Source organism: Barbus barbus, assembly GCF_936440315.1.
Source record: "Barbus barbus genome assembly, chromosome: 8".
NCBI classification, from domain to species: Eukaryota; Metazoa; Chordata; class Actinopteri; order Cypriniformes; family Cyprinidae; genus Barbus; species Barbus barbus.
Genome location: NC_136736.1, coordinates 15,101,874 through 15,128,721, shown reverse-complemented (window position 1 = coordinate 15,128,721; position 26,848 = coordinate 15,101,874). Strand labels below are relative to the sequence as shown.

General features: G+C 38.4%; 1 protein-coding gene across 1 annotated transcript; it reads left to right on the top strand.

The window, feature by feature from the left end:
- The first annotated feature begins 5,969 nt into the window (after nt 1-5,969).
- On the top strand, nt 5,970-11,939 carry LOC306873587 (alpha-internexin-like). The gene is made up of 3 exons (XM_079422998.1): nt 5,970-7,018; nt 7,959-8,083; nt 8,339-11,939. Exons 1-3 carry the CDS (start codon nt 5,981-5,983, stop codon nt 8,589-8,591), a joined length of 1,416 nt encoding a protein of 471 aa, XP_079279124.1. The 5' UTR covers nt 5,970-5,980; the 3' UTR covers nt 8,592-11,939.
- Nucleotides 11,940-26,848: the final 14,909 nt, after the last annotated feature.

Genomic DNA, 26,848 nt, shown 5'->3' with positions numbered 1-26,848 from the left:
CACTACGTGACTCCACTACGCAGAACAGTTTCCGATTAACCACTTTGACACTGACTTTTCTGCCTCTTCTCTGGTAATTTGCTTTGTAAGATCATTTTTTCAAGCTTCCTGTAAGACATAAAAAGCAAAGTTAGATTAAATTCCATATTTAAGCCCTTGCGATTTCAGGAAATACAATAATGGTATTGGATATAATATTCTATAATAAACAAACGATTTCTGTGTAAACAAGGGCACAGGGCAACATTTAAAGGCATATAGTTCACACAAAAATTAAATGTCTAATTTAATCACAAATGTAAAAATCTGTCCATCTGAAATTCTTTTAAACAATTATAATTTTTATCAGACAAATATAGGTCATTTTCATTGCCATTACAGTGAAATAACTGAATAAACATAAGAACATGATAAAAATGTTTTTAGAAGAAAATTTCAGACGGGTTTTGCATCTGATGTCTTCATTTATTCTTATTTTAGTATCACTTCATGTGGGTCCTAGCTGGGTCACCCAAGTGGGCCCCAGATAAAATGCCCATCTTGAGCCCATGCCCACTCTGTACCCCTGTAGCCCATGTGAAACCCATGTGGGCCCCACATTCACGTGTTTGCTGGGATTGAGATTAAACTGATTCATTCAAACGGCTGATTCGTTCAGAAACAAAGCATTTGACCAAGTATAGGTCTATGTAGGAAAGTAATGGAATGTAGGAGTAACCAGGAAGGCATTTCAGTGTAAAAGGAAGCAGAGGCACTTCCGGCTGGACATTTGAAAATGCTTAACGTGGCATAATGCATTAAAAAAAATTTTTTTAACTGACCAAACTCAATAAACACATTATTAATAAAGCATACAATGTATAGACAAGCAGATGAGTCCAGAATAAGAACGTAACACGTTTAATTACACATAAAGCGTTACATAAATTAGGTAATGTGAGTGTATTTTGTAACAACTGTAATCTGTATTACTGAAACATCTTTAATTCACTAGCAAATGTGATTTTAAATGTATTAAACATTGTTTGCTAGTGAACTGACTGATTGTTAAACATACTAAATTGAAAGAAGATCATAGGCCTACTATTGTGTTTCGGTATTTAAACCAAATGTTCTAATCATATATTGAAATAATCTTGTGTTTTGAAACAATGGTTGTGTGGACTGAAATTCTGTATAACTTGAGTTTTGAAAGATTGACTAGCAGTGTTACAAGTGTGATCAGTTTGGATATTTGCACCAATAGTTTTGAAAATGTACATCTTTCATGTGAAAGATCACCTAAGTGGAAAAAAGTAAATGTTATAGTAAAAATTCATATTAATTAAAATTAACAAATGCTGTTGAAGCATTATTGATCGTTAGTTCATGTTAACTAAAATAGATAACTAATGCTGACTAATGAAAGAATATCTAAAATTAAGGTTGTTTGAGTTATCAATTTAGTGTTTCATTGTGGTTTTGAATATGATTTCAAAATGTAAAGCAATCCAAATGCTACCCGTTTATGCAGTACCACCAAGATGTGGGTCTTGTTGTCTTTTCTGCCTGCTGCCACAATGTCTGCTCCTCAGATTATACCACATTTACAGAATACCATCCCTGTGCATTATATATTCACCACATATTTAGATATTTATATTATTCTCACACACCACCTGGCAGGTGTATTATAAATGCTCTTGAGTATTGTATGTCATTAAACTGTATATTGTGCTGTCTCCATTTAGTAAGTTGTTACACAACAAATTTATCTTCAGGGATCAATAAAGTAAGCCCTACATCTAATTAATATAGCTACGATATATCTCTCTTTAAAAAAAAAGAGAGAAAAGGGTTTAGGCATAATGTTTTGTTTTGATGAATGATGTGAATTGATATAGTGAGGTTGGTTTAATCAAATTAAATAATATATTTATTATTTTAGTAAAACCAGTTAATTTGGATGTTTTAGAGTGTATTAAACTAAAAATGGATCTCATGGAACAAAGCTATCATTGTGTACAAGCTACAACCCGAATTCTGGAAATGTTGGGACGTTTTTTAAAGTTGAATAAAATGAAAACTAAAAGACTTTAAAATTACATGAGCCAATATTTTGTTCACAATGCAACATAGAACAAATGTTTAAACTGAGAAATGTTACACTTTTATCCACTAAATGAGCTTATTTCAAATTTGATGCCTGCTAAAGGTCTCAAAAAAGTTGGCACGGGGGCAACAAAGGGCTGAAAAAGCAAGACATTTTGAAACGATTCTGCTGGGAGAACATCTAGCAACTAATTAAGTTGGTTGACCTCAGGTCTGTAACATAAAAGGGATGTCTTAAGCCCGGCTCACACTGTGCGATTTTGGCCACGATTTGGTCGATATAAGCGTTTAGAGTCTAACTAATACAAGTAAAGGGTTGTAACTAGGTTAATAGGTTGGGGAAGTCGTGGCCTAATGGTTAGAGAGTTGGACTTGTAATCCAAAGTTTGCGAGTTCAAGTCTCGGGCCGGCAGGAATTGTAGGTGGGGGGAGTGAATGTCCAGCGCTCTCTCCACCCTCAATACCCCGACTGAGGTGCCCTTGAGCAAGGCACCAAACCCACAACTGCTCCCTGGGCGACGCAGCCTAAATGGCTGCCCACAGCTCCGGGTGTGTGTTCACGGTGTGTGTGTGCACTTTGGATGGGTAAATGCAGAGCACGAATTCTGAGTATGGGTCACCATACTTGGCTGTATGTCATGTCACTTTCACTTTATTTTTAATAAAAGAGGGGAATATAAGTTGTGGAGACCACTGGTCTAGTCAGGCCATTGGTGCCTGGCACAGGGGGGTCATTCACTCCTTTTCGGAATGTGTTTGAAGTTTGATAGGGAGACCAGAGAGGTGACCTGCTTAGCGTCTTTTGATAGTGGGGAAAGACCATTGGCAATTTAGCACCCATATAAATGTAAATGTTGAGGCCAGGTCAGTAATTTATATGCAGATGTCAAAAGGCTAAAAGGGTCTCTTAAAACCAAGTGTAATCAACCATCAGTGAGCTTACGCAGACGCTACAGTCCTCTGCACTTCAATAACTGTCTGGTTCAGCTCTGCCACCAAATCTGACCTCAGAAGACTACGGAGGGTAGTCCGGACTGCTGAGCAAATCATTGGTACAACCCTCCCCACTCTCCAAAAACTGTACTTATCCAGAGTGAGCAAAAGGGCTAGCAAAATCACTCTGGACCCCTCACATCCAGCACACTCGCTCTTTGAACTGTTACCGTCTGGTTGACGCTACAGAGCTCTGAGCACCAGAACGACCAGAAACAGAAACAGTTTCTTCCCTCAAGCAATCCATCTCATGAACACTTGACATCAAACGTGGAACACACAACACTATAATACATTATTTATTCACCACACATACTTTTTTTTTCATTTCAAATTGGCACAAATCAGACCTGTACACACATAATTGTCTGTATTATATATTGTGTTTTTGCTATTTTGTACATTGTCTATTTGTATATTATTATTTTATTATCTGTGTCCTGTACTGTTGCTGTCTTTCTGTTGCACTGTAGAGCTTCTGTCACTATAACAAAGTCCTTGTATGTGTAAACATACCTGGCCAATGAAGCTCATTCTGATTCTCATTCTGATATGTGAACATGGTCCAGAAGCACCATCGTGGGCCAAGGCTCATTTAAAATGGACTGTTTCAAAGTGGAAAAGTGTTCTATGGTCAGACGAGTCCAAATTTGACATTCTTGTGGGAAATCATGGACACTGTGTTCTCCAGGCTAAAAAGGAGAGAGACCTTCCAGTGTGTTATCAGCGTTCAGTTCAAAAGCCAGCATCTCTGATGGTATGGGGGTGCATGATTGCATACGGTATGGGCAGCTTGCATGATTTGGAAGGCCCTATGAATGTGAAAGGTATATAAAGTTTTCAGAGCATTATATGCTCCCCTTCAGACGACGTGTATTTCAGCAGGACAATGCAAAAACCACATACTGCAGCTATTACAACAGCATGGCTTCGTAGTAGAAGAGTCCTGGTGCTGAATTGGCCTGCCTGCAGTCCAGATCTTTCTCCTATAGAGAACATCTGGCACATCATTAAACGAAAAATACTTCAAAGACAACCACGAACTCTTCAGCAGCTGGAAACCATATCAGGCAAGAATGGGACCAAATTCCAAAACCAAAACTCCAGAAACTCAAAATCTTGATGCCCAGATGTCTTCAAATTCTTTTGAAAAGAAGAGGAGATGCTACACCATGGTAAACATGCCCCCGTCCCAACTAATTTGAGACTTGTAGCAGGCATCAAATTTGAAATGAGCTCATTTTGTGCATAAAATTGTAAAATTTCTCAGTTGTTATGTTATGTTCTGTTGTGAATAAAATATTGGTTCATGTGATTTGAAAGTCTTTTAGTTTTCATTTTATTCAAATTTAAAAAACGTCCCAACATTTCCGGAATTCGGGTTGTAAAAAGGTACATTTTTGTACCATTATTTACCCCTAAGTGGTACATATTAGTACTTTAAAGTACATATTCACACTTATCCATATTTGTAAGTATTAATATACCTTTTGAAAGGGTACCCCCACAGTGACAGTTCTACACTTTTGTTCTCATATTGTATCTCATTTATTAGTTCATTAGTTAACGTGGTGCATTTCAACCAAACGCCTGTCAACCAAAGTTTCCTGTCCCCCAAAAAAAACTATAAATTAAAAAGAAATAAGAAAGAAAAAAGAAAAGAAAAGAAAAGAAAAGGTGTCACAAATGTCAGTTACAGTTGATTCTGAAGGCCACAGAACATGGAAATTGGGTTTAACCTTGCTTTGTTAATCTGTTAAGATCTCGAAGCGCCCAACAGATGGCAGCACTGTATAACTGTCTCCTTCTCATAGACATATATTTACTGTGTAGCCCTATCTTACAGAGATTTTACAGTCGTGTCAAATTTCACATATTATTATGACTGTAATACATTCACGGATTATAGAAAAATAAATCTACGATAGGCTGTTTGTGATTTTTGTTTGATATGTGAGACTCTAGCCAAAGGCAAGATAGTGTAGAAGCTAAGTTCCTTTTGCATTAATATAACTCAAAACGGTCAAAAGTAAATTATTATTACTATCTACACTGTACACATATTAATAATTTGGTAGTAAATAGGCTAAGTAAAAAATAATAATTCAACAGTAATAGAAACTATGAATTACCTACAGATTTGCAAAGAAAGATTTATATTAACCTATTGGCCATTCAAGAAAAAAAAAAAAAGATTTAGCTACAAATCATTGGTTAATACATTTACAGAAAAAGAATAATTCCCAGAATTCCCTGCACCACCCATCGCAGTTGAACCCAATGAACTCGTCATCTTAATAGCAAATTTATCATAACTTAACTGTATAACATAACTAAATCACTACATGTGCAGAATTGTGAAATATAACTGGCATACTTAATGCTTGTAACACCATCATTTAATTTTATTTTAACACCATCACAGCCGCCAGTTTTTACGTTATTTTTTCTTTTTATTCTAAATAATAATAATAATAATAATGCAAAATTAATCACAATGACATGTGTTCTTGACAGAGTTGTGTGCTATTTTGGCAGTAGGTATTTTCACAGATGTGACGTGATCTTGTATGAGTGAGTAAATAAACGATATGATATTTGCTGACATCAGCACTGCGCCAAAAAGGACAGTTCCATCCGCTCGCTGCGGCCGACCCCAGTCTCCTGTGAAATACAGAACACAAAAAGGTAAAAAGCACTCTTTGCGCCTTTAAAAGTTAAAATAACCTATAGATCAGCTTATTTGTCGTGTTTTTTTCAGGGTCTGTCCATCTGAAACATCTGCAGTAAGGAAGGTTGAATGCAAGGAGCAGCACGGGTAAATTATTGATTGGGAGGGTCCTGCTATAAAAGAAGACGCAGCCTGGGTTCTGCTCCTTGTCTTCAAAACGCCAAGATGAGCCACGGATCCGACATCTACTCCGCCTCTTCCTACCGGAAGATCTTCGGGGACTCCACCCGCTACTCAGCCTCTCCATCGCGGCTGAGCAGCTCCCGGAGCGGCTTTAAGTCCCAGTCCACGACCCGATCCAGCATCCCAAGCTCCTACAAGCGCACCACCCGATCTGGCTTCCCATCTTCATCCTTGACTCTGGAAAACGTCGACTTCACCCAGAGCACAGCGCTTAATAATGAGTTCAAAATCATCCGCACCAACGAGAAGGAGCAGATGCAAGGGCTCAATGACCGTTTCGCGATGTTCATCGAGAAAGTTCGCAATTTGGAGCAGCACAACAAAGTGCTGGAAGCCGAGCTCGTGACCCTGCGCCAGCGCCAGACAGAACCGTCCCGTCTGGCCGAACTCTACCAGCAGGAGATCCGAGAACTGCGCTCCCAGCTCGAGGAACTTAACGCGGAGAAGAACCAGATGATGTTCGAGCGTGACAACATTGAGGACGAATTCCAGAAACTCCAGGAGAAGTTCGAGGAGGAGATGAGAATGCGCGAGGAGGCTGAACAAACGCTTAGAGCTTTCAAGAAGGACGTGGACAACGCCGCCATGGTGCGCCTAGACCTGGAGAAGAAGGTCGAAGCCCTTCTGGACGAGATCAACTTTATGAGGAAGGTGCAGGAGGAGGAGGTGACTGAGCTCATGAACATGATCCAGGCTTCCCAGGTGTCCGTGGAGATGGAAGTGGCCAAACCCGACCTCACCTCCGCCCTCAAGGAGATTCGCGGTCAGTACGAGGTCATGGCGAATAAGAACTTGCAGTCCGCTGAAGAGTGGTACAAGTCCAAGTTCGCCAATCTCAACGAACAGGCCACCAAGAGCAACGAGGTCATTCGCGCCAACAGGGAAGAGCTCAACGAGTTCAGGAGGCAGCTGCAGTCCAAGACCATCGAGATCGAGAGCCTAAAGGGCACCAACGAATCGCTGGAAAGGCAGATTCTTGAGATGGAGGACAGGCACAACGCTGAGGTCATGGGCTACCAGGTTGGTTCCCTCAATTTTGATCTTACACGGGTTCAACTAAGTTAAAAAGAACTGATGTCGGTAAAGAGATTCACTTCTTTAAAATGATCACAAATATTGAGAATATTCGCGTTTTCTTAAAACAACCATTCGCTATCTATTTTTTTTTTAAATATAGTAACTAGTGTTTGAAACTTGTGCTTCTGTTAACCAGACAGCAGACAAAAGAGCCCCGTGAAATGGGCGTGACCACAGCAAGTGACTGATGTTACTGCTCCTCTGTCCATGGTGCTAAAATTACATTTTGACAGTTAAATGAACAGGCTATATTTGATATTTTATTCATAAGTTTTTCCAAACCTTTTAATAAATCAACTACCATCAAATAATGATGACAATGTGTCACTAAATAATGAATGTAAGTGCTTTAGCCCATAAAATGAAATCTAACCTGTTTTTTTGCATCATTAATTTTGACATTAACAGCATTAATTCATTTAAATGCATCATTGCATTTACTTTAAAGTTATCTACTATAATTTCTTTCTTTCTTTCTTTCTTTCTTTCTTTCTTTCTTTCTTTCTTTCTTTCTTTCTTTCTTTCTTTCTTTCTTTCTTTCTTTCTTTGTGCAGGGTTTAAAAAAATAAAGGTTCTTTATTGGCATCAATGGTTTCATGAAGAACCTTTAACGGCCATGAAAACTTTCCATTCCACAAAAGGTTCTTAATAGTGGAAAAAGGGTTCTTTAGATTTTTAAGGATTATTAGATTTCAGTTCTTTACATTAAGAAAAAATGGTTCTTATAAGAATTGTTCTTTGGGGAACAGAGAATGGTTATTTTATTGCATTGTTACGAATATCCTTTATTTTTAAGAGTGTATGGAAACATTTCTAGTGTCAAATCAAATAAGTATAAATGCAGCAGTTTTGTATCATAACTATATCATGTAACATCACCCAGGATACAATTGGGCAGTTGGAGAATGAGCTGAGGACCACTAAGAATGAGATGGCCCGTCACCTTAGGGAGTACCAAGACCTGCTGAATGTCAAGATGGCGCTTGACATAGAGATTGCTGCTTACAGGTAATAAACAATGTTACAATGTTTGTTATTGATATGTGAAGGTGAATGCTTGTGAAATGCGCATTTTGTCTATTCTTTGTCAACATAACTGTGACCTAAAATGAAAATCATGAGAACTGCTTTAATGGAATTAGCTGATGTTATACATAAATGTATTCCATTGTTCTTTATACATTCTGTTTAACACCACAAATCCACCACACCCTGCCTCACCACCTTCTCTTTGTTCGCCCTCTCATTTATTATCCATCTCAGGAAACTGTTGGAAGGGGAGGAGACACGTATCACCGGGATCAGCTACCCCACCCCCGCCTCATTGTCCAGCTATAGCTACCAGTCCCGTATGTACAGCAGCTCTAGCGTTAGTGGAAAGAAGGAGGTCATGGATGATGACGACAAACATCAGCAGAGCAGCAAACCCGGCAAAGGCTCCTCCCAGTCCGACGACAGCAAGAAGAGTGACAAGATCGACTCTGGAGACGTGAACCCCACCAACCAGAAAAACTAAACGTCTCAACCCTCTTTCTGTCTTCCTCTCCTCCCTCTGCCTTCTCCATTACCCTCTTTTCCCTTTTCCCAAGCAACCCCCCTCCACAAAGGGGGTCTCAGAGAGGAATATAGTATATTTCAACTTACTCTCCACTAAAGCCCCGTTCACACTAAGGACGATAACTATAAAGATAACGATAAAGACATAGTTGTAAAAATCGTTCTCAGTATTAAAGAATAGCCATACCACAACTATAACGATAAAGGCACAGAGAAACGATATTGTTGGAATCACTTTCAGAACGATTTTTTCCAGCTGATGAACGATAAAAATCAGAATCCATCCTGCTATAACGAGCTCGAGAATTTAAAGCAGCAGATGTGTGAGTGCATAGAATAAACAGATGATATCGTTCGCTGGTATGGATGCTAATATCGTTACCTTTATAGTTATCGTTCTTGGTGTGAACGGGCCTTAATTCACCTCCCACTCAGTCACAGGCAGCAGTCCTTCTGTAGCAAACCACCTACTACTCAATACACACTCTTCGATGCATATATTCTCTGTTTCCAGGGCTGCACTGTGAGTCATATCGCCACTTTTAAATGCAGTAAAACATGCTTCTCTCAGCACATTGCGTTAAGAAAATGTCTGTGTGTTTAGCTTTGGTGAAGGTAGCTTGTTATGCTGCAGTGCAAAGCCTGCACAAAACTTAACTTGCAATAATATTTTCTGTTTTACAATATAAGCTGAGAGCAAAGCAGTTATTGTTGTCTTTGAATCATGCCAGCCCTAGTAACAATGGCATCTGGGAATATCATTGCATCAGAATTGCATCTCCAGTTAACTTCTCGGCATGCTCATAATGCATTCTTGCCATAAAATAAATGAATAAAAACCAGAAACTAGACATGTATAGTTTCGAAAACACTCCACCCAGCCAAATTCCTCTCCAAGACCGCTCTTGATTCCATTTTAAAACATATTCTACCCACCTGCCCTTTAAAAGCAACAAGGAATTGAGCCTAATAGCAAGTCCTCACTGCATGAGGTGTTTCTGCTGTTTGCATGGTGACTGTATGTGGGTCCAACAGAAGTTTACCTATATTTTCATAGCAGTTCGCCTGCCATTCCTCTCAGTGCTTAAGGCTGCATTAGTTCACCAGCCAATGGGCAAGACTGAAAGCAAAATGTTACACAGTACTGCTGAAGCCTTTCACATGCTGCTAAATGCTTGTGATTAATACAAATTCTGACAAATACTTTATAGCCAATCAAGTCAGGGCACTTAAATGTATGTAAACAGCATCTCATCCATATGAACTGTCAGAATGAAGGAATATGGAATGATTGGGAAGACATTGTAAAAACATGGTTAATAGAAATATAGTGTGAGTGTGAGTGAGAAACAAGAAATAGAAATAAAGGGCTTGTTTGAGCCAGCATTAAGTTCAGTTTACCTTGCTGCTTCTGAGTCCAGAATTGGTTGTGTTTGGGCGGCTGATACAAATATTATGAATTTGTTAAGAAAAGTAACAGTATATACTTAGAAGTTAGAAAATGCATTAAAGGGGTCATCGGATCCAAAATTCACTTTACAAGTTGTTTGAACATAAACATGTGTTGCAAGTGTGTGTACACATCCATTCTATAATGATCAAAATCCACCCAGTGTTTTGTTTTTAATTCCTATTTTAAAATCCCCTTTCTCAAATCAGGCTGTTCTGAGATTCCTGTCAGAATTATGTAGTTTTGTACAGGCCCCCCCCCCCCCACGATAGTTGATTGACAAGGTTGTCTTACCTTAGACCCACCCTGAGTGAGCTGAGAGCTGTCTGCCATTGTGTTGACAAAAATTGTCTCAGATTAAGCAATTTAAGTGTTTAGTTGTTGGATGTAGTAATGAATATAGCAGTCATCATTTACTCCTGACATCTGAGCCGCTGAAGATGCAGAGGATTAATGTTACTATAGTTTTGAAGGGAATGCGCCGATCCCCAATCTGCCTAAATGTGTCTATGTTCGAGCAAATCATTCGTGATCCAGCTTTATCTACAGAAGAAGTGAGTATAAAGGTTTTTATGAATCTTTGCAAATCGCCTTTCCTAATAATGTGCTAGTTAGCCAGTTTCACAGCTGAAGTTTAGAGTCTGCTCGTCACTCCACAGAAGAGAGGGGCGGGGTCAGAAGAACTCATTAGCATTTAAAGCAACATGGACTAGAGTGGCTTGATGAACACAGTTGATTTTGACAGGGTAAAGAAGGTGTTTTTTACTCTACCATTGAGAAATTCTAACCAAAGTATGTTGTAGACTTTTCATTAAGACCCTAAAGAATCATATCAACTTGTGGAAAATGGGCATCCGATGACCCCTTTAACATTTCAACATTTTATTTGTATATTCGTGGATGCCTAAAGCACATTTACAGTGTGGAAATGCAGTCACTAGCACAGCTATTCACAATGCATATCAAACACCTAAACATCATACTTGAATCTAGTGTACTCTCTTACGAAGTCACTGTCACAGTGAACCTCCATTAACCGTGGATTAACAATTAATCCCTTTGGTAAACGTATGTGTATTAAAAGGTAATGCTAGTGAAATATCTTCATAAAACGTCTGCTACACTGCCAGGTTTTGATACCACTTGCCTCTATGTCATGGCTTTGTTAAGCCTGACTTGCTGCACTCTTTCTATAGACAGTTTGAACAGCTTGATAAAGTTGGGCTTAATTCACTTTAAGTAATATATGATGGGAAATGAAGTGAATGGATTTTTTTCTCTATCAGAATTCATTTTTCCGATGAACACTGTGACATCGGCATGCTTAGCTGCGAGGGAATGTCAGGCAAATCTGGAATTTTGTCTTTACGTTCTCACAGATGCTCCTTAGGCCTGGTATCCTGGTAAATCTGAACATTTTGGGATTCTGCCGGTTTTGGGAGAGCGAAAGATGATTGCAGTGACACCAATGCAGTTTGAAGAAGGAGAATTTCAAACCTGCACTGCCAAACTTTTGTAATGCATGTGCAATCAACATCTCTCCATAAAAAGGCAACCGCTTTTACACCAATACAAAACAATCTATCTAAAACTTGCTACAGTTTATGTATGAATGCTCTCGGTTATATAAAAAAAATGCCTTAAGCCACCAGCAGCTTTCTGAATCTGGCAGGGTGTGCATTAATCTGCTATTTCTGCTAAGAATGTGACTTTGTTTGCTATTTAGTGTGTAGGGGCCACTGTGTACTGGATGACTGAAAACTTTAGGAGCTGAATGTAGTTGATGTAATTTCTATTTTGTCGTTATCTTACTGCTGTATGGCACATGACCAATAAAGACTTGACATTATGAAGCTCACCTTATGTGTCTGTCCTTGTTAAATGTAATGTGATTTCTGAAATCTCTTAAAAAACTGTTATGACAGACATGTTTTCTGTATCAAGCATTACAACAATTAATTTGCTTTTGCAGTAGAACTCAAGACATTAACTGTCAATATCCATAATATTTGAAGATTTTGTGGTTTACAACTAAACAGCTAGTAGGCCACTTGAAATATGAGCAATAATCAATTTTTCCAACTTTCCAGTGAAGAGATATTACTGTCTTACATTTCTTGACCTAAGTGCACTGAAAAAAGGTAACCATATAACTTTCCATAACTGGTTTTATTCAAGTCAAAATATCACTGAATCTCCCTAAATATGTTAAGTAATACAGGTTAAATCAAGTAGAAAAAGATTAAGGTAACAAGTACAGTTTATCACTATTTTGCAATGTGTGGAGGATGTAATATTATTGATATAGCCAGCAGCCAATGCAAATACTTAACTTGATTTCCAAGCTGTATTAAACTTTTATGTCTATGAATTATAGCTTACTCTTTTCAACTAACGATTAGAGCGGAGGAGGAATGCTAACAGTCTCAAGTGCAATAATTAATGAGAGGGTTTGATGAAAAAACCATTTGCCCAGTGTTTAGTGAGCCTATATACAGTTGAAGATAAAATTATTAGCCCCTATGAAATATTTAATTATTTTCCAAATAATTCCCAAGTGCTGTTTAACAGAGGGAAGATTTTTTTCAACACTGCATTTCTAAACATAATAGTTTATTTAGGAAGCTTGGAGTGTTTTTGTAATACAAATATAATTGTTTTTTTTTTAACCAAGATTAAAAAAAGTCTACAGGTCAAAATTATTAGCCCTCTGATGTTAGTAGTCAATGGTGTATCCCTTTTGCTTGATAACAGCCTTTAGTCGTTTGTTGTAGTTCACAACAAGTTCCACGCATGTCTCCTGAGGAGTCGCAGCCCATTCTTCCTTTCAAATTTCTCAAGCTCCTCCAAATTCGCTGGTCTCCTGCATGGACTCTGGTCTTCAGTGAGCCCCACAGATTTTCAATTGGATTCAAGTCTAGGCTTTGTGCAGGCCAGTCAAGGATGTTCATTTTGCTCATTTGGAGGTAGTTCTTCACCAGAAATGAGGAATGCTTTGGGTCGTTATCATGCTGGAAGACAAAATTTTGACCCAAACCAAGTTTTGTTGCAGACTGCCTGAGGTTGTGTTTCAAAATCTTCTCGTAGTCTTCCTTTTTCATGATTCCTTTGACGCTGACAAGATTCCTAGTTCCAAACGCACTGAAACATCCCCACAGCATTATACTCCCCCACCTCCATATTTTACTGTGGGAACGGTGTTCTTTGGGTTGAGCACCTCTACCTTCTTTCTCCAAACATAGGCAACATCTCTGTGGCCAAAGAACTCTAGTTTTGTCACATTTGACCAAAGGACACGTTTCTAGTGTGCATAATTGTGACCTTGGACCACAAAACCAGTCATAAGGGTCAATTTTTTGAAATTGAGATTTATACATCACCTGAAAGCTGAATAAATAAGCTTTCAACCAACATTGATGTATGGTTTGTTAGGATAGGACAATATTTGGCCGAGATACAACTATTTGAAAATCTGGAATCTGAGGGTGCAAAAAAAAAACAAATCTAAATATTGAGAAAATCAACTTTAAAGTTGTCCAAATGAAGTCCTTAGCAATGCATATTACGAATCAAAAATTAAGTTTTAATATATTTACAGTAGGAAATATCTTTACTTAATATCCTAATGATTTTTGGCATAAAAGAAAATCAATAATCTTGACCCATGCAATGTATTTTTTGGCTATTGCTACAAATACACCCATGTGACTTAAGACTGGTTTTGTGGTCCAGGGTCACAGTTTTTCTCCAGGTTGTCCTTCAAACATCTGTCTAGCTTGGAGGTGTCTCTTCTTCAGAAATGGAGTTTTTCTTGGTCGGCAATCTTGCAGTCCATTCCCGTGCGGGCCTCTAGTGACCGTCTTTGTTGAGACATCAGTCCCAAATCTAGCTAAATCATTCACTAGTGTCTTTGTTCTTGGCTCTTTAGAAACCTCTTTCACTAGTTTTCTTTCCAAAGTTTTTGAAATCTTTTGCTTCCTGCGTCTGTTCTCCACTGTGTGGTTCTCTTCAAACTTCTTGATAATGCTTCTCACGCCAATTCTTGACATTTGAAAAAGCTTAGATAAACGTGTATGCTTCTCCTCTTTTGTGAGCATTAACAATTATTTTTCTCAGGTCTAAACTAATTTTATTTTTTTTGTCTTTGCCATGATGACAGTACATATTATTTCACTAGTTGTTTGCAAGATACTAATCCTCAGCTTACAGTGCAATTTAAAGGCTTAAAGGATTAATTTAGTTAATTAGGCAAGTAATTTTGTCTTCAACTGTATATCAGTGTTGTCTTAGTACCACTGTGATACTATTATAAATGTAGATTTTCTGATTTCATTTCAGATTTAGTTAAAGTTTTTGTAATGTTTTGTTTTTATTAGCTTTACTAGTTTTATCAATATTTATGTTATTTTTATCACATAAATGTCTACATAGATTTTATTCATTTTTATTTCAGCTTTAGTTTTAGTACATCAAGCTAAACTAAATGGTAACACTTTACAATTAGCTCTCATTAACACTGGCTAATGCATTAAGTAACAAACTAACAATGAGCAATACAGTTTTTACAGCATTTATTAAACTTTGTTAATGTTAGTAAAAATATTCAGGTTCAAGTTCATTAAAAGTTCATTAACTAATGAATAACAAATACAACGTTTGATCTTAAAAATGTTCTTTTTTTGATAGAACGTATAAGAACACAGTAGGAAGCAACTTTGTGCCTGTTGTGATCCAGCCAGGGTTGCCAGGTTATCACAACAAAACCTGCCCAATTTCTACTCTACTCTAAACTAGCCCAAAACTAGCCCATCGCGTTTCAGGGGGGATCCCCCAGTAAAAATTTTGTTCCGGGGGGTAAAATACAATTTTTTTGGCAGGGTTCCCCTGATAAAAGTCGCATAGGGGTTAAATATCACGTTATTGGGACCGCTACAACCCAGAGAGATGAAAAACATCCTGCTGAAAGAGTGTTAAAGTAGCCCGATTCTGTGGGAAAACCATGGACTTGGCAACATTGGATCCAGCGACCCCATAATCCATCATGTTCTAGTTCATGTGTCTTTGGGGATCAGGAGTCAAGAGGACAAGGACAATAACATTGTGTTTTTTTTCTCAGTGAAAAGCAATGGAGATGTTATATGAAATTAATTCTAAAATAATTGGAAACTATTTTGTTGTACAAAGGACACACAGAAATAAGCTACATTACTGTTGTATGTGAACACACACAGACACACACACACACAACCACAACCTTTGCTCGTACCAAGCCCACATGGTGTGTGGTTGGTAACACTCGTGACTGCACCTCTGTGCTGTGTGGGCAGTTATACAAAGATTTATATCCCTGCAATGCTGCCAACAAGCTACGAACGTCCCATTGTGACAAATGCGCACTGAGAGCCACATCTCACACCCCGAGCCTAAACAGAGATTTTATTTAGCTCATATTCCATTGCTATTCTCTGTATCATCTGGAACATTTGTCCTCACCTCACTAATATCAACTGAGACTGTAATTCTGATGCTATTGTTGACTGTAGTGAATTTGCTTTCGCCAACCTAGGGAGGTGAAATAGTGTAATGATGGGTATTCACGTCATAGATGACGTTATGATTTTGGATCAAATGCCACTTAAGGTGCAGTTATGAATACATCACATAAGAAAGATTGGTGGGAAATCTAACTTGTAGAACCTTTATCAACACAAGGAAGACACAAGTGTAATAAAATAAATTTTATTAACAAAAGATAGACAAGAGTAATCAACAACTACTAAATGAATACCATGAATGAAAAAAGAATAAAGTGCATAAGATGCATAAAATGCAAGTGATTATGTTGGATGTTGTTATGAGCTACGTTACATGGAAAGATAAACTTTCACTACAGAACAAGTAATGTGAAGAACCCTATTATGCATCAAATATGTGAATGATTATTTGTTATCAGCTATATAATATCTAATGCAAATTAGAAAATCATATACTGATAATATACAACAATTCCAAGGTCTCTGGAAGAGGTTTAGATAAATGATATTTACGTTCTCTGTAGTCGAGTGAGCAGTCTGGTGGCGGTGTCTTCATCCACTGGTTGTGCTGGTAATAGTGCAGTGGGGGAAGGAGCAGAAATCCGTTTCGAAAGCCTTGAACATGAAGCTGGAGGATGCTGATCTCTTGGAGCATCAAATGGTCCTAAAATCTGGAACATGCAGATGTGTAAAGGTGTCCACTACAACTTCCCACTGTATAGTGTCAGCATGTTTCTCGATTATGGACAGGCATAAAGTTGTTTATCTTGAACACAAATCTCTATTTAGTTTTCCTTCCTGTGACAGAGGTAAAGTAGAAATTGATTTACTTGAAGTTACCTGGATGTGTAATCCAGACCTCTGTGCACATAGACACAATAACCTCCTCAACTATCCTGTAGAGACCAGGCTGACTTGAGCTGCCAGGCATCACAAGATAAGTAAGAGAAATGCCCTAAAGTAAGAATATACATTTTGTGAATGTATGTGTTTTTGTTAAATACAGAGATTTAGATCAGGTATACCTACAGGTACATCTCAAAAAATTAGAATATCGTGAAAAAGTTCATTTATCTTGTAACTTATTTCAAAAAGTGAAACTTACATATATTTTAGATTCATTACATGTAAAGTAAAACATTTCAAAAGTTTTTTTTTGTTTTAATTTTGATGATTAGAGCTTACAGCTCATGAAAGTCAAAAATCAGTATCTCAAAATATTAGAAAATTTACATTTGAGTTTCAATTAATGACCATCCCTACAGTATAAATTCTGGGTATCTCTTGTTCTTTGAAACCACAATAATGGGGAAGACTGCTGACTTGTCAATTAATGACCATCCCTACAGTATAAATTCTGGGTATATCTTGTTCTTTGAAACCACAATAATGGGGAAGACTGCTGACTTGTCAATGATCCAGAAGACGAACATTGACGCCCTCCACAAAGAGTGTAAGAGAGGGTCGTTATTGAAAGGTGTGGCTGTTTACAGAGTGCTGTATCGAAGCATATTAAATGCAAAGTTGACTGGAAGGAATAATTTGGGTAGGAAAAGGTGCACAAGCAACAGGGATGATCGCACTTGTGAGAGCTTCACAATGAGTGGACTGAAGCTGGAGTCACCACGCTCAGACGTCTTCAAGAAAAGGGCTACCAAGCCACTTCTGAATCAGAGACAATGCCAGAAGCGTCTTACCTGGGCTAAGGAGAGAAAGAACTGGACTGTTGCTCAGTGGTCCAAATTCCTCTTTTCAGATGAAAGTAAATTTTGCATTTCATCTGGAAATCAAGGTCCCAGAGTCTGCAGGAAGAGTGAGGAAGCATAGAATCCATGTTGCTTGAAGTCCAGTGTGAAGTTTCCACAGTCAGTGATAATTTGGGCTGCCATGTCATCTGCTAGTGTTGGTCCACTGTGTTTTCTGAAGTCCACAGTCAACGCAGCCATCTACCAGGAAATTTTAGAGCACTTCATGCTTCCTTCTGCTGACAAGCTTTATGGAGATGTTGATTTCATTTTCCAGCAGGACTTGGCACCTGCCCAAACTGCCAAAGGTACCAAAAGCTGGTTCAATGACCATGGTGTCACTGTGCTTGATTGGCCAGCAAACTCGCCTGACCTGAACAAGAGGAAGATGAGAGACACCAGACCCAACAATGCAGATTACCCGAAGGCCGCTATCAAAGCAACCTGGGCTTCCATTACACCTGAGCAGTGCCACAGGCTGATTGCCTCCATGCCACGGCGAATTGATGCATTAATTCAGGCAAAAGGAGGCTCAACCAAGTATTGAGTGCATAGAAAATAACATAATTTTCAGAAGCCTGACATTTATGTTTAAAATATCCTTTTTTTATTGATCTTATGTAATATTCAAATTTTTCTGAGACACTGAATTTTGGGTTTTCATTATCTGTAAGCCATAATCATCAAAATGTCAATAAATAAAGGCTTGAAATATTTCACTCTATGTGTAATGAATCTATATAATATATGGGTTTCACTTTCTGAAATGAGTGACAAAAAATGTTGACCTTTTTCATGATATTCAATTTTTTTGAGGTGTACCTGTATATAAACTAATTTGTCAAGTGGAAATGGTTAGTTCTATAAAAAAGGGAATTCTGTTATTCTGTTATTCAGTCAGCAATAGATGGCATCTGGAATGTTTAGCTATCCACAGGGTGCAAGACAGGTTGTGACATGTATGGCGCACGACACAGGGCAAAATTAATGAGATTTTTGGAATTATTTATTTCACTTAACTATAATGTGTTTATTTATAAAACAAAGCCCCACTCAAGTAAAGACAAGCATTTTTATTAATATAGCAAGTTCAATCCAACAAATAACTAATTTTCACTATGAAGCAGGTAATATATAACTGAGGATTTATAAAAACTCGCAAGACTTAAATTTTTATTATAGTTCACACAAAATACATCTACATGCACATACAGAACAGTTTAACCTTACTGTTATTTACACTTATGGATTTCACCCTGTAAAGACTGGTTGCCCACTGAAGCTAAGCAGGGTTGAGCCTGGTCAGTACCTGGATGGGAGACTTCCTGGGAAAAACTAGGTTGCTGCTGGAAGAGGTGTTAGTGAGGCCAGCAGGGGTGCTCACCCTGTGGTCTGTGTGGGTCCTAACACCCCAGTATAGTGATGGGGACACTATATATTAAACCAAGGTCCTGACTCTCTGTAGTCATTACAAATCCCAGAATGTCCTTTGGCCTCTGACCAGCATGGCCTCCTAATCATCCCACTACACTGATTGGCTTCATCACTCAGTCACCTCTCCACCAGTAAGATGGGGCACGTTCAGGTTCACACTTAACTCACAAAGTTTTGCTACGGTTTCCGGGTTGAACGACATGTTTCCTGGAAACGGTGTGCAACGGGGTCTGAGGTACGTTTTCTCTTTTTTGGTGGGTGTGTCAAAAATGTCAGCCCAATCAGCAGCAACGTGTATATAAACCACGCGGTATTAAAGAGACAGCTCGCACAATGGATCCAAGTCGTTTACAAATGTGTCCGCTGCAGCTCGGTATAGGCAACAATTTAAGATATTTGAAGACATTTTTGTCATAAGAGTTTTATAGTAACATATCAACATGATGATGATGAATTTGTAAGCAAATGTAATTAACATCAAAATCAAAACATCAAAAAGTTTCAGGTCCAGCAGGGATTGTAGGTGGGGGAGTGAATAACCAACACTCTCTCCATCCTCAATACCACGACTGAGGTGAGACCCTTGAGTAAGGCACTGAACCCCCACCCTGCTCCCTGGGCACCGCATCATTGGCTGGCCACTGCTCCGGGTGTATGTTCACTACTGTGTGTACACTTGGATGGGTTAAATGCAGAGCACAAATTCTAAGTATGGGTCACCATACTTGGCCACACACCACTTCCCTTTCCCTTTTTTTTTTATAAATTCACAAGAGCAAGTATATTGTTTGCACATGTTTACATTAAAGGCAAAATAACTGAAATAATAAGAGCACAAGATCTGGAACTTCTTTAAGTCTGTCTAAATATAAGTTGTGACGTATTGTCAAGTATGTATATCATGCAGTATAAATATCATGTAGTAATTGCAATGTCTTCTGGTCCATATCCTTCCTTTAGGAAGGTGTGCTAGACACCGATTAATGTAACAAAAATACTATACATATTTATATATTTTGCTATTGTATTGTGGAGTGACACTTTCATAAACTTTTCTATAGGCCACTCCTCTGATTACATAATGGTAAATATTACAATATCATAGCACAACAACAGTGATCAGCAATAATGATAAGCCCAATACTCACAATAAAAATAATAAGGTCATATAGATCATAACACAGTCTCGGAGGTAAGAAGTGGATTATCCTTCACCTGAAATGTTTGTCTTTTCATCCTGAAATTAGGAACCACAGTTAGGAACCACAGTTTCCACAAATCCCTTCACTCGATTGGGATGTTCTCTTTTATTCTGGACGGCAAGGGCAGTGACTGTAACATCGAGCATATTTTGCAGTATTAAACACGTATTTACACCGATTTCATCCGGCTCCGAAAATTCTACAAAAAGAACACAAAGAATGGCTTTGTCAGCTGCCATAGTTGCAACACTTGCGTCATCAGAACAGGGTGTTCAACGCACCACCATTTCCGTTTAATAAACATTTTGCACCATTTTGTCGGGGTTGAACGCAGGCCTGGTGTGTGGTGGGCTTTCTGGCGCACTATGGCTGCCATCGCATCCTCCAGGTGGATGCTGCACATTGGTGGTGGTTGAGGAGATCCCCCTCACAATGTAAAGCGCTTTGAGTACCCAGAAAAGCACTACATAAATGTAACAAATTATTATTATTATTATTTAGCATTTATTCATTTTTAAATCAAACAACAATCATAAAAAACTGGGATGCATCAAAAAATTATCTATACACCTGCCATCCTCTCTTTCTAATAAAGTAAAAATTGCACACCCAAAGCTTCTCCACAAAGACATATGATGTTGTTGATGTCCAACCTCCTTCACATATGTAATTTAAGAGCTGCAGTGGAGAAGAGGATGATCAGAGAATAATACCTTTTATATGACTGTCATTACACAAACCTACTGTATGAAAAACCTGGGCTATAGTGCTCAAGTGGTATAAAAGTCATACTTTTATGGTGCTTTTTTTTGTCCTTGTTTATGATAAAACATCACTGTGAGAGAAAGGTTGAGATTCTTAAAAAAAAGAAAATAAAAAAGTTGAGTTGCGTTCCACAGAAAATAACATGTAGGTTTGGAATGAGACAAAGTTTTGGTTCCTATTGACCTTTATTGTCAAAAGGATCCAATGGAAGTCGATGGTCACCAAAATAGTTTGGATACAAAATATCTTCCTTTGTGTTCCACAGAAAAAAGAACATTGTACAGGTATGGAGTGACATGAGGATGAGTAAATAATGACAGGATTTTCATTTTTGGATGAACTATCCCTTTAACATAATCAAGCATGCATATGCACACAGACACTGATGAATTATTCATGTTTTTCTCCTCATCAGTGACTGGATGAGGCAACAGAGGGAAAATCTCAGTGGTGTCCTCACCATGACCTTCTCGTATCAGCGAGTGGTCATCTTGCACATGGTCAGAACAATTTTCTCAAACAAAAGAGATTTTATTATTACATTTTGCACATAATGGCAATCCGTTCTTGAAGTTCTTAAGGAAAAAGGCTGCTGATAACAATCGAGCTGATGCCACCTAATCTAATCCCCACCTATATCAAAAAAGAGTAACTATCTATATGATAAGACACAATCTAAAACATCAGTCATTAAACAAGAGCTGACTTTATCAGTTCTTCAGTCATACCCACAGGCTCACTGAACCAATCAATTTGTTCTATATAAATGTCCCTCACAATGACAGAGAGATGAAACAGAAGGGCAGTGATGTTACCTGTCAGTAAAGTGTTAACCGGCCTGTTGCATCAGCTGTTGTCATGGATACTGTTGCCGAGCCCCAACCCACTGTGCCCTTGCAGCAGTGAGAGATGCTTGTGGGAAGCCGCACACACACTTCACAAGCCCACCCTACAGACACTGAGTAATCAACAGAAAATGGATTTATAAAGAGACAGATGAAAGAACAGCCTGAAGTTCTGCACAAAATTAGACTTTCAATTGTCCTCAATAAGTACATCATTGTCATTTAAAGTGCTTCCAGTGATGTGTTCCTAAAAACTGTTTCAAATGTGGTTAGAAATGGATCTTAAAAATAGGACAAGGGAAATGGACGTGTTTTAATCCTACAAGCTATTCTCTGTAGACCACAGAGTGGATACTATTGCTATTATTGTACATTAAACAATCTTTTCAGTTTTCGTATGGCCAGTTTTTAAATGAACAAATCTCAGATTAGCAGCACAAATTAATCTGCGTGGCGAAGCAATCCCACTTGCAATGATATTAAAACTGGGCAACAAAGAAATCTTGCTACAGTATATTTAGTTAAATGGTGATTTGAGCGATGTTCCTCATCTCCCAGAGTTAAGGCCTTTTTGTAACTTTCGCGTATCATTGTAGTCACTGAAGTGATGCAATCGAATAGCGAATTAATGGTGTAATTCTAGCCTAGCTAACTAATTGCCTTTGTCTGTGAAGTGAATGTGCTGTTTTGATTTGTGAAAAAAGTTGTTTGCGATGCGTCATAACTGACTGCGCGTGAGTTCCCATGCATGTTTACAGCGGTGCAAGTTCTGCTCCACTTGCACGTGTTGTAAACTCGCATCGGTCTCTTAGCAACGTCTGACCCCGGGAGTTGAGAGCAGCCTCTTCCGGTTCAATCTGATAACAGCACACACGTCACAGACCCTTGTGCAAACAAGCAACTGAGTGTAGCCAAAGCTAACTCTTTAGCAGCCGAGCAGGCATATAAGCTAACTAAGTCCTTTACCTCAACTGTTAGCATCCGACTAACTAACACTGTAAGTGTAAAGTGTAGCATCTGAACCATTCCTCTCTCTCTCGCTCTCTCTCTCTCTCCCCCTCACTCTTGGTTTCATTTCCTGTTTGTACTATCGCCTTCTGTTTAAATTCAGGTTGGCTTCTCCTCACATATGATGGTTCTATTTGTGTTATTTTTATTTTGACTTTATTCTACCTCTCTTTGATTTTGTTTTCATTGATTTACCCTTGGTTAGCTTGAATGTACCAATTCAGCTAAAGTGTTTTTAATTAAATCTGAGATTTTAATTCTGAGATTTAGTCTCTATGAATTCGTCTTCGGATGATCTAATTGAGAGTGAATATTACATGTTGATACCTATGCAACATATTAGTGTCTTAAGAATCTTTAGAAGTTTGTACATTAACCCAGGCGAATTACCTATGCAAATTACCATGTTCAGAGACAAAGGGTCATACAAATTTCCCTCCAAAAATCCAGGACTCCATTGGGTATTTGACACCCCAGAGGTGGGACCTCTTGAGCAGATAAAGCTCCCACTTCAGAGATGCCCGGCAGTCTGCGGTTTTGTTAGACCCTAAGAGGATGTGAGCTAGAACTTGTCCTGAACCCTCTAAGTTTTTGTGCCAGGCCTTTGCGGCCTTGTCTTTCCATTCAACCAAGCTCCTTGGACCTCAGCATAACACATTTTTGGAATTCATCACTCTTCAACCTGGAAGGAGTCCAAAACTTTGAAACCATTAAGACTTTCATCTGAGACTGCATTCCGGACACTCGACCCGACCAAAGGCAGTGCAAGTATAACATTTAACTAAACGAAACAGAGGTTTAGTATAAGTTATAGACCCCGTTATAAACGGCGCTGATGGTTTTACTTAGGTGGTTAAATGACTTCCTCCATAACTGCATTCTCTGGTTTTCCTGATGGTTTCATCCATCAACGCTCATTAGCCTTTCCCATGTATGAGTGATTGTATGTTTGTTTGTTAGTTTGTTTGTTTGTTAGACTAGTCTGCGTTAGTGTTTAGTTAATAAAAGTTGTGTGCACAAATTACATGAGTTTCTGACTCTGCCTTGCATATTAAATGTCCCTTTACGATTTTGACCCCTGCTACAATGCTCTAATGCATTAATATTTAAGAAGGTGTTTTCTGTGGCCAAGAAAATATCCTTTCTTAGAGTTGATACGAACTTGCACTGAATGTTCGCTGGACGGACAGATTAGTTGATGGCAATTTAATTTTGCTACAGTTATTACTGTCAGCCGATATAAATAATTGTAATTAATCATAATTCATTGTAATTATTTATATACAATTCCTTTTTGAGCTTATAAATTGTTACACAACCAAAAAAAGAAACGCAAATAGAAAAAAACACCTGCAAATTAAGAAAACAACTTTTGTCAATTTGACAACACACAAGCTGCAAATGCTCACAATGCTCACGGCAAATAAAATGTATTTGGTTGTATTGTGAACATTTGCAGTGTGTTTCTTTATTTGTTTGTGTAGTGAGCATTTGCACCACCTGGGGCCCATTTCAGAAAGGAGGTTAAGTGAAAACTCTGAGTATGTTAACCCTGAAATCAGGGAAACTCTGGGCTTTCCATTTCAAAATGGGAGATTTGTCAAACCCGGGAAAGCAGGGTAAGTCAAGACCGTTTCTGAAAGAGAGGTAACTTATACTCAGAGTCAGTTACCATGGTAACTTACTCTGTGAACCTAACCTGGTCGGGAGCAGGTTTTCTTTGGTAAACCCAGAGTTTCTTTCCGTCTCCTCCCCCTTTTTAAAGTGTTAGCGATGTTTTAATACCTCATTCATTCACGCTGCAAAATTGCTTTTCTTACTGAGTATTTTTGTCCTATTTCAAGTACAAACGTTTAAAAATTCTTAAGTTAAGATGCATTGTCTATAGATGAAAAATGATCTAGATGTTTAATCTTGTTCAAATATAAAATTGTTCTCCATAGGGTAAGAAAAATAATCTTAATGCAAACAGAAACAAGAATAGGCTATTTTTAATTTCTTACCCCATTGCCAGATAATTTGGAAAATAAAAAATCACTTAAATATTTATTTTACCTTCATGGAAACAAGACTAAATACCTTATTTATGTTATTATATATTTTTTTTACACTGTATTCATGTGCATGTTTATTTGAACGGTACCATTTTAAATGGTAGTTTTCTTTGAAACATCGGAGAGAGTCGGACTCGTAATCCAAAGGTTGCGGGTTCGAGTCTCGGGCCGGCAGGAATTGTAGGTGGGGGGAGTGAATGTCCAGCGCTCTCTCCACCCTCAATACCACGACTGAGGTGCCCTTGAGCAAGGCACCGAACCCCCAACTGCTCCCCGGGCGCCGCAGCATAAATGGCTGCCCACTGCTCCGGGTGTGTGTTCACGGTGTGTGTGTGTGTGTTCACTGCTGTGTGTGTGCACGTTGGATGGTTTAAATGCAGAGCACGAATTCCAAGTATGGGTCACCATATTTGGCCGTATGTCACTTCACTTCATTATAAGTCCTGTATGCAGATTTTAAGGAAAGTGTGCATCGCTTGGCACAAATCCATTTTCACAGGACTGTAGGTCAGTGGTGTAGCAATGAGTTTAAATGAGGCTAATCTGATAAATGATGTTCACTTGATAACATCTTTCTGTGACCTGTGGAAGTAACCCGGAATAATCAGAATTTCCTTCAGGATTTCCAGTGTGGTTGGATGCATTGATGACAAGCATATCCCCACCATCGCACCTTATGAAACTGATTACTGTATGAAATGGAAGGATGCCAGATGGAGCCATAACCACCACCACAGCTGTTAAATAAACAAATTATTCACAATTGTTTGGTCATCTTTATTTCCTAATACAAAAGTTATTCTTTTTACTTTTGGATTTTAGAAATCTTTAAATACTTGACCATCTCCTCTTCATCTGTCAGTGGTGCTGGCGCAGGTTCCCCCTCTGCCTTCTTGCTGTCGAGTCAGTTGTTCATTTTATTACTCTAATTAAGAAATGTAACAGGTTGGATTAGAGAATATTTAATTATGTGAAAAGAGTGTTAGACTATGTGGAAAAAGCTGCAGCGCACTGAAATAGACATTGAATGATATTTAATGTCTATAAAGTAATTTAGCCCACACCCATGAACCTTTCATGTTTAAAGCTTTACCTTGATTGAATTGTGTTTTTAAACTTCGTTTTTAGCTGCTGCCACGTTCTTGTTGCTTTTTCTGTCTGTCTTTTTCCTTTTTTTATTTTCTGTGGCCATGAGATACCATTAAAATGAATATTAGTTCAATAATTTCCAGTTTTCACCTCTGATATTATAGCAGTTATTAAGTTATAGACAGTTATTAAGAACTCCGAGTTTCCCATCTCAGAGTCAACTCAGAGTTCAAGTTTAAACTCGGTTGAACCTCCTTATTGAAACTGGCCCCTGCTGTCAAACTGATGAAGATGTTTTCTTGATTTGCTGGTGCTTTTTCTATTTGTTTTCTGAAGTTGCAGCACGTTGAGCTCTCTCGGCCACCGTACTAAGCAGTATAATAGTTTGAGCAGTTTATGCAACCGACCCCAGGAACACCACAAGTGTAAGAATGTTTGTATCCTATGTTATCCGCTGGAATGCCACTCTATTGTGAACTTGTGTACGACAGTTAGCGGAAACTAGAGATTATGGTTTCTAAAGTTTTAAATATGGAAATTATTCTTACTCAAACACATTGCTTCACTTCATAAGGCCTTTATTCACCCCCCGGAGTCATGTGGAGCACTTTTCATGATGAATGGATGCACTTTTTTGGCCTTCAAAATCTTGACCACCATTCACTGCTTATAAAGCTTTGAAGAGCCAGGATATTTTTTTAAATAGAACTCCGACTGTATTCGTCTGAAAGTAGAAAGTCATGTACAGGATGGCTTGAGGGTGAGTAAATCATGGGGCATTTTTTATTTTTGAGTGAACTATCCCTTTAACTAGCATTTTTGGGAAAAAAGGAAATCCTCTCCAGGTCAAAATGACTGGAACACAAACTGAGGGTTATATAACATCCTTATGGATGATAAATAATACAGGCCCCATTTTGAAGCTGAACTGAGTTCTCATCAGCATTAGTAACCTGCAGGGCTTTCCTGAGGGAAATCACTGGATACAGTGTTATCAGGCTGTATGGAGTCTACCATGAGTCATCAGCTTATGGATATCCTGGGGAGAGAGGGAAGGAGAGTTCTTGACCAGAAATATGAAGTGAAGTGA

What these genes read in the sequence shown, in the direction of transcription:
- LOC306873587 (XM_079422998.1), top strand. Translation starts at nt 5,981, where the DNA reads ATGAGCCACGGATCCGACATCTACTCCGCCTCTTCCTACCGGAAGATC. An exon ending in CTGAGGTCATGGGCTACCAG is followed by an intron (nt 7,019 to 7,958) that starts GTTGGTTCCCTC and finishes AACATCACCCAG; the next exon opens with GATACAATTGGGCAGTTGGA. An exon ending in ATAGAGATTGCTGCTTACAG is followed by an intron (nt 8,084 to 8,338) that starts GTAATAAACAAT and finishes TATCCATCTCAG; the next exon opens with GAAACTGTTGGAAGGGGAGG.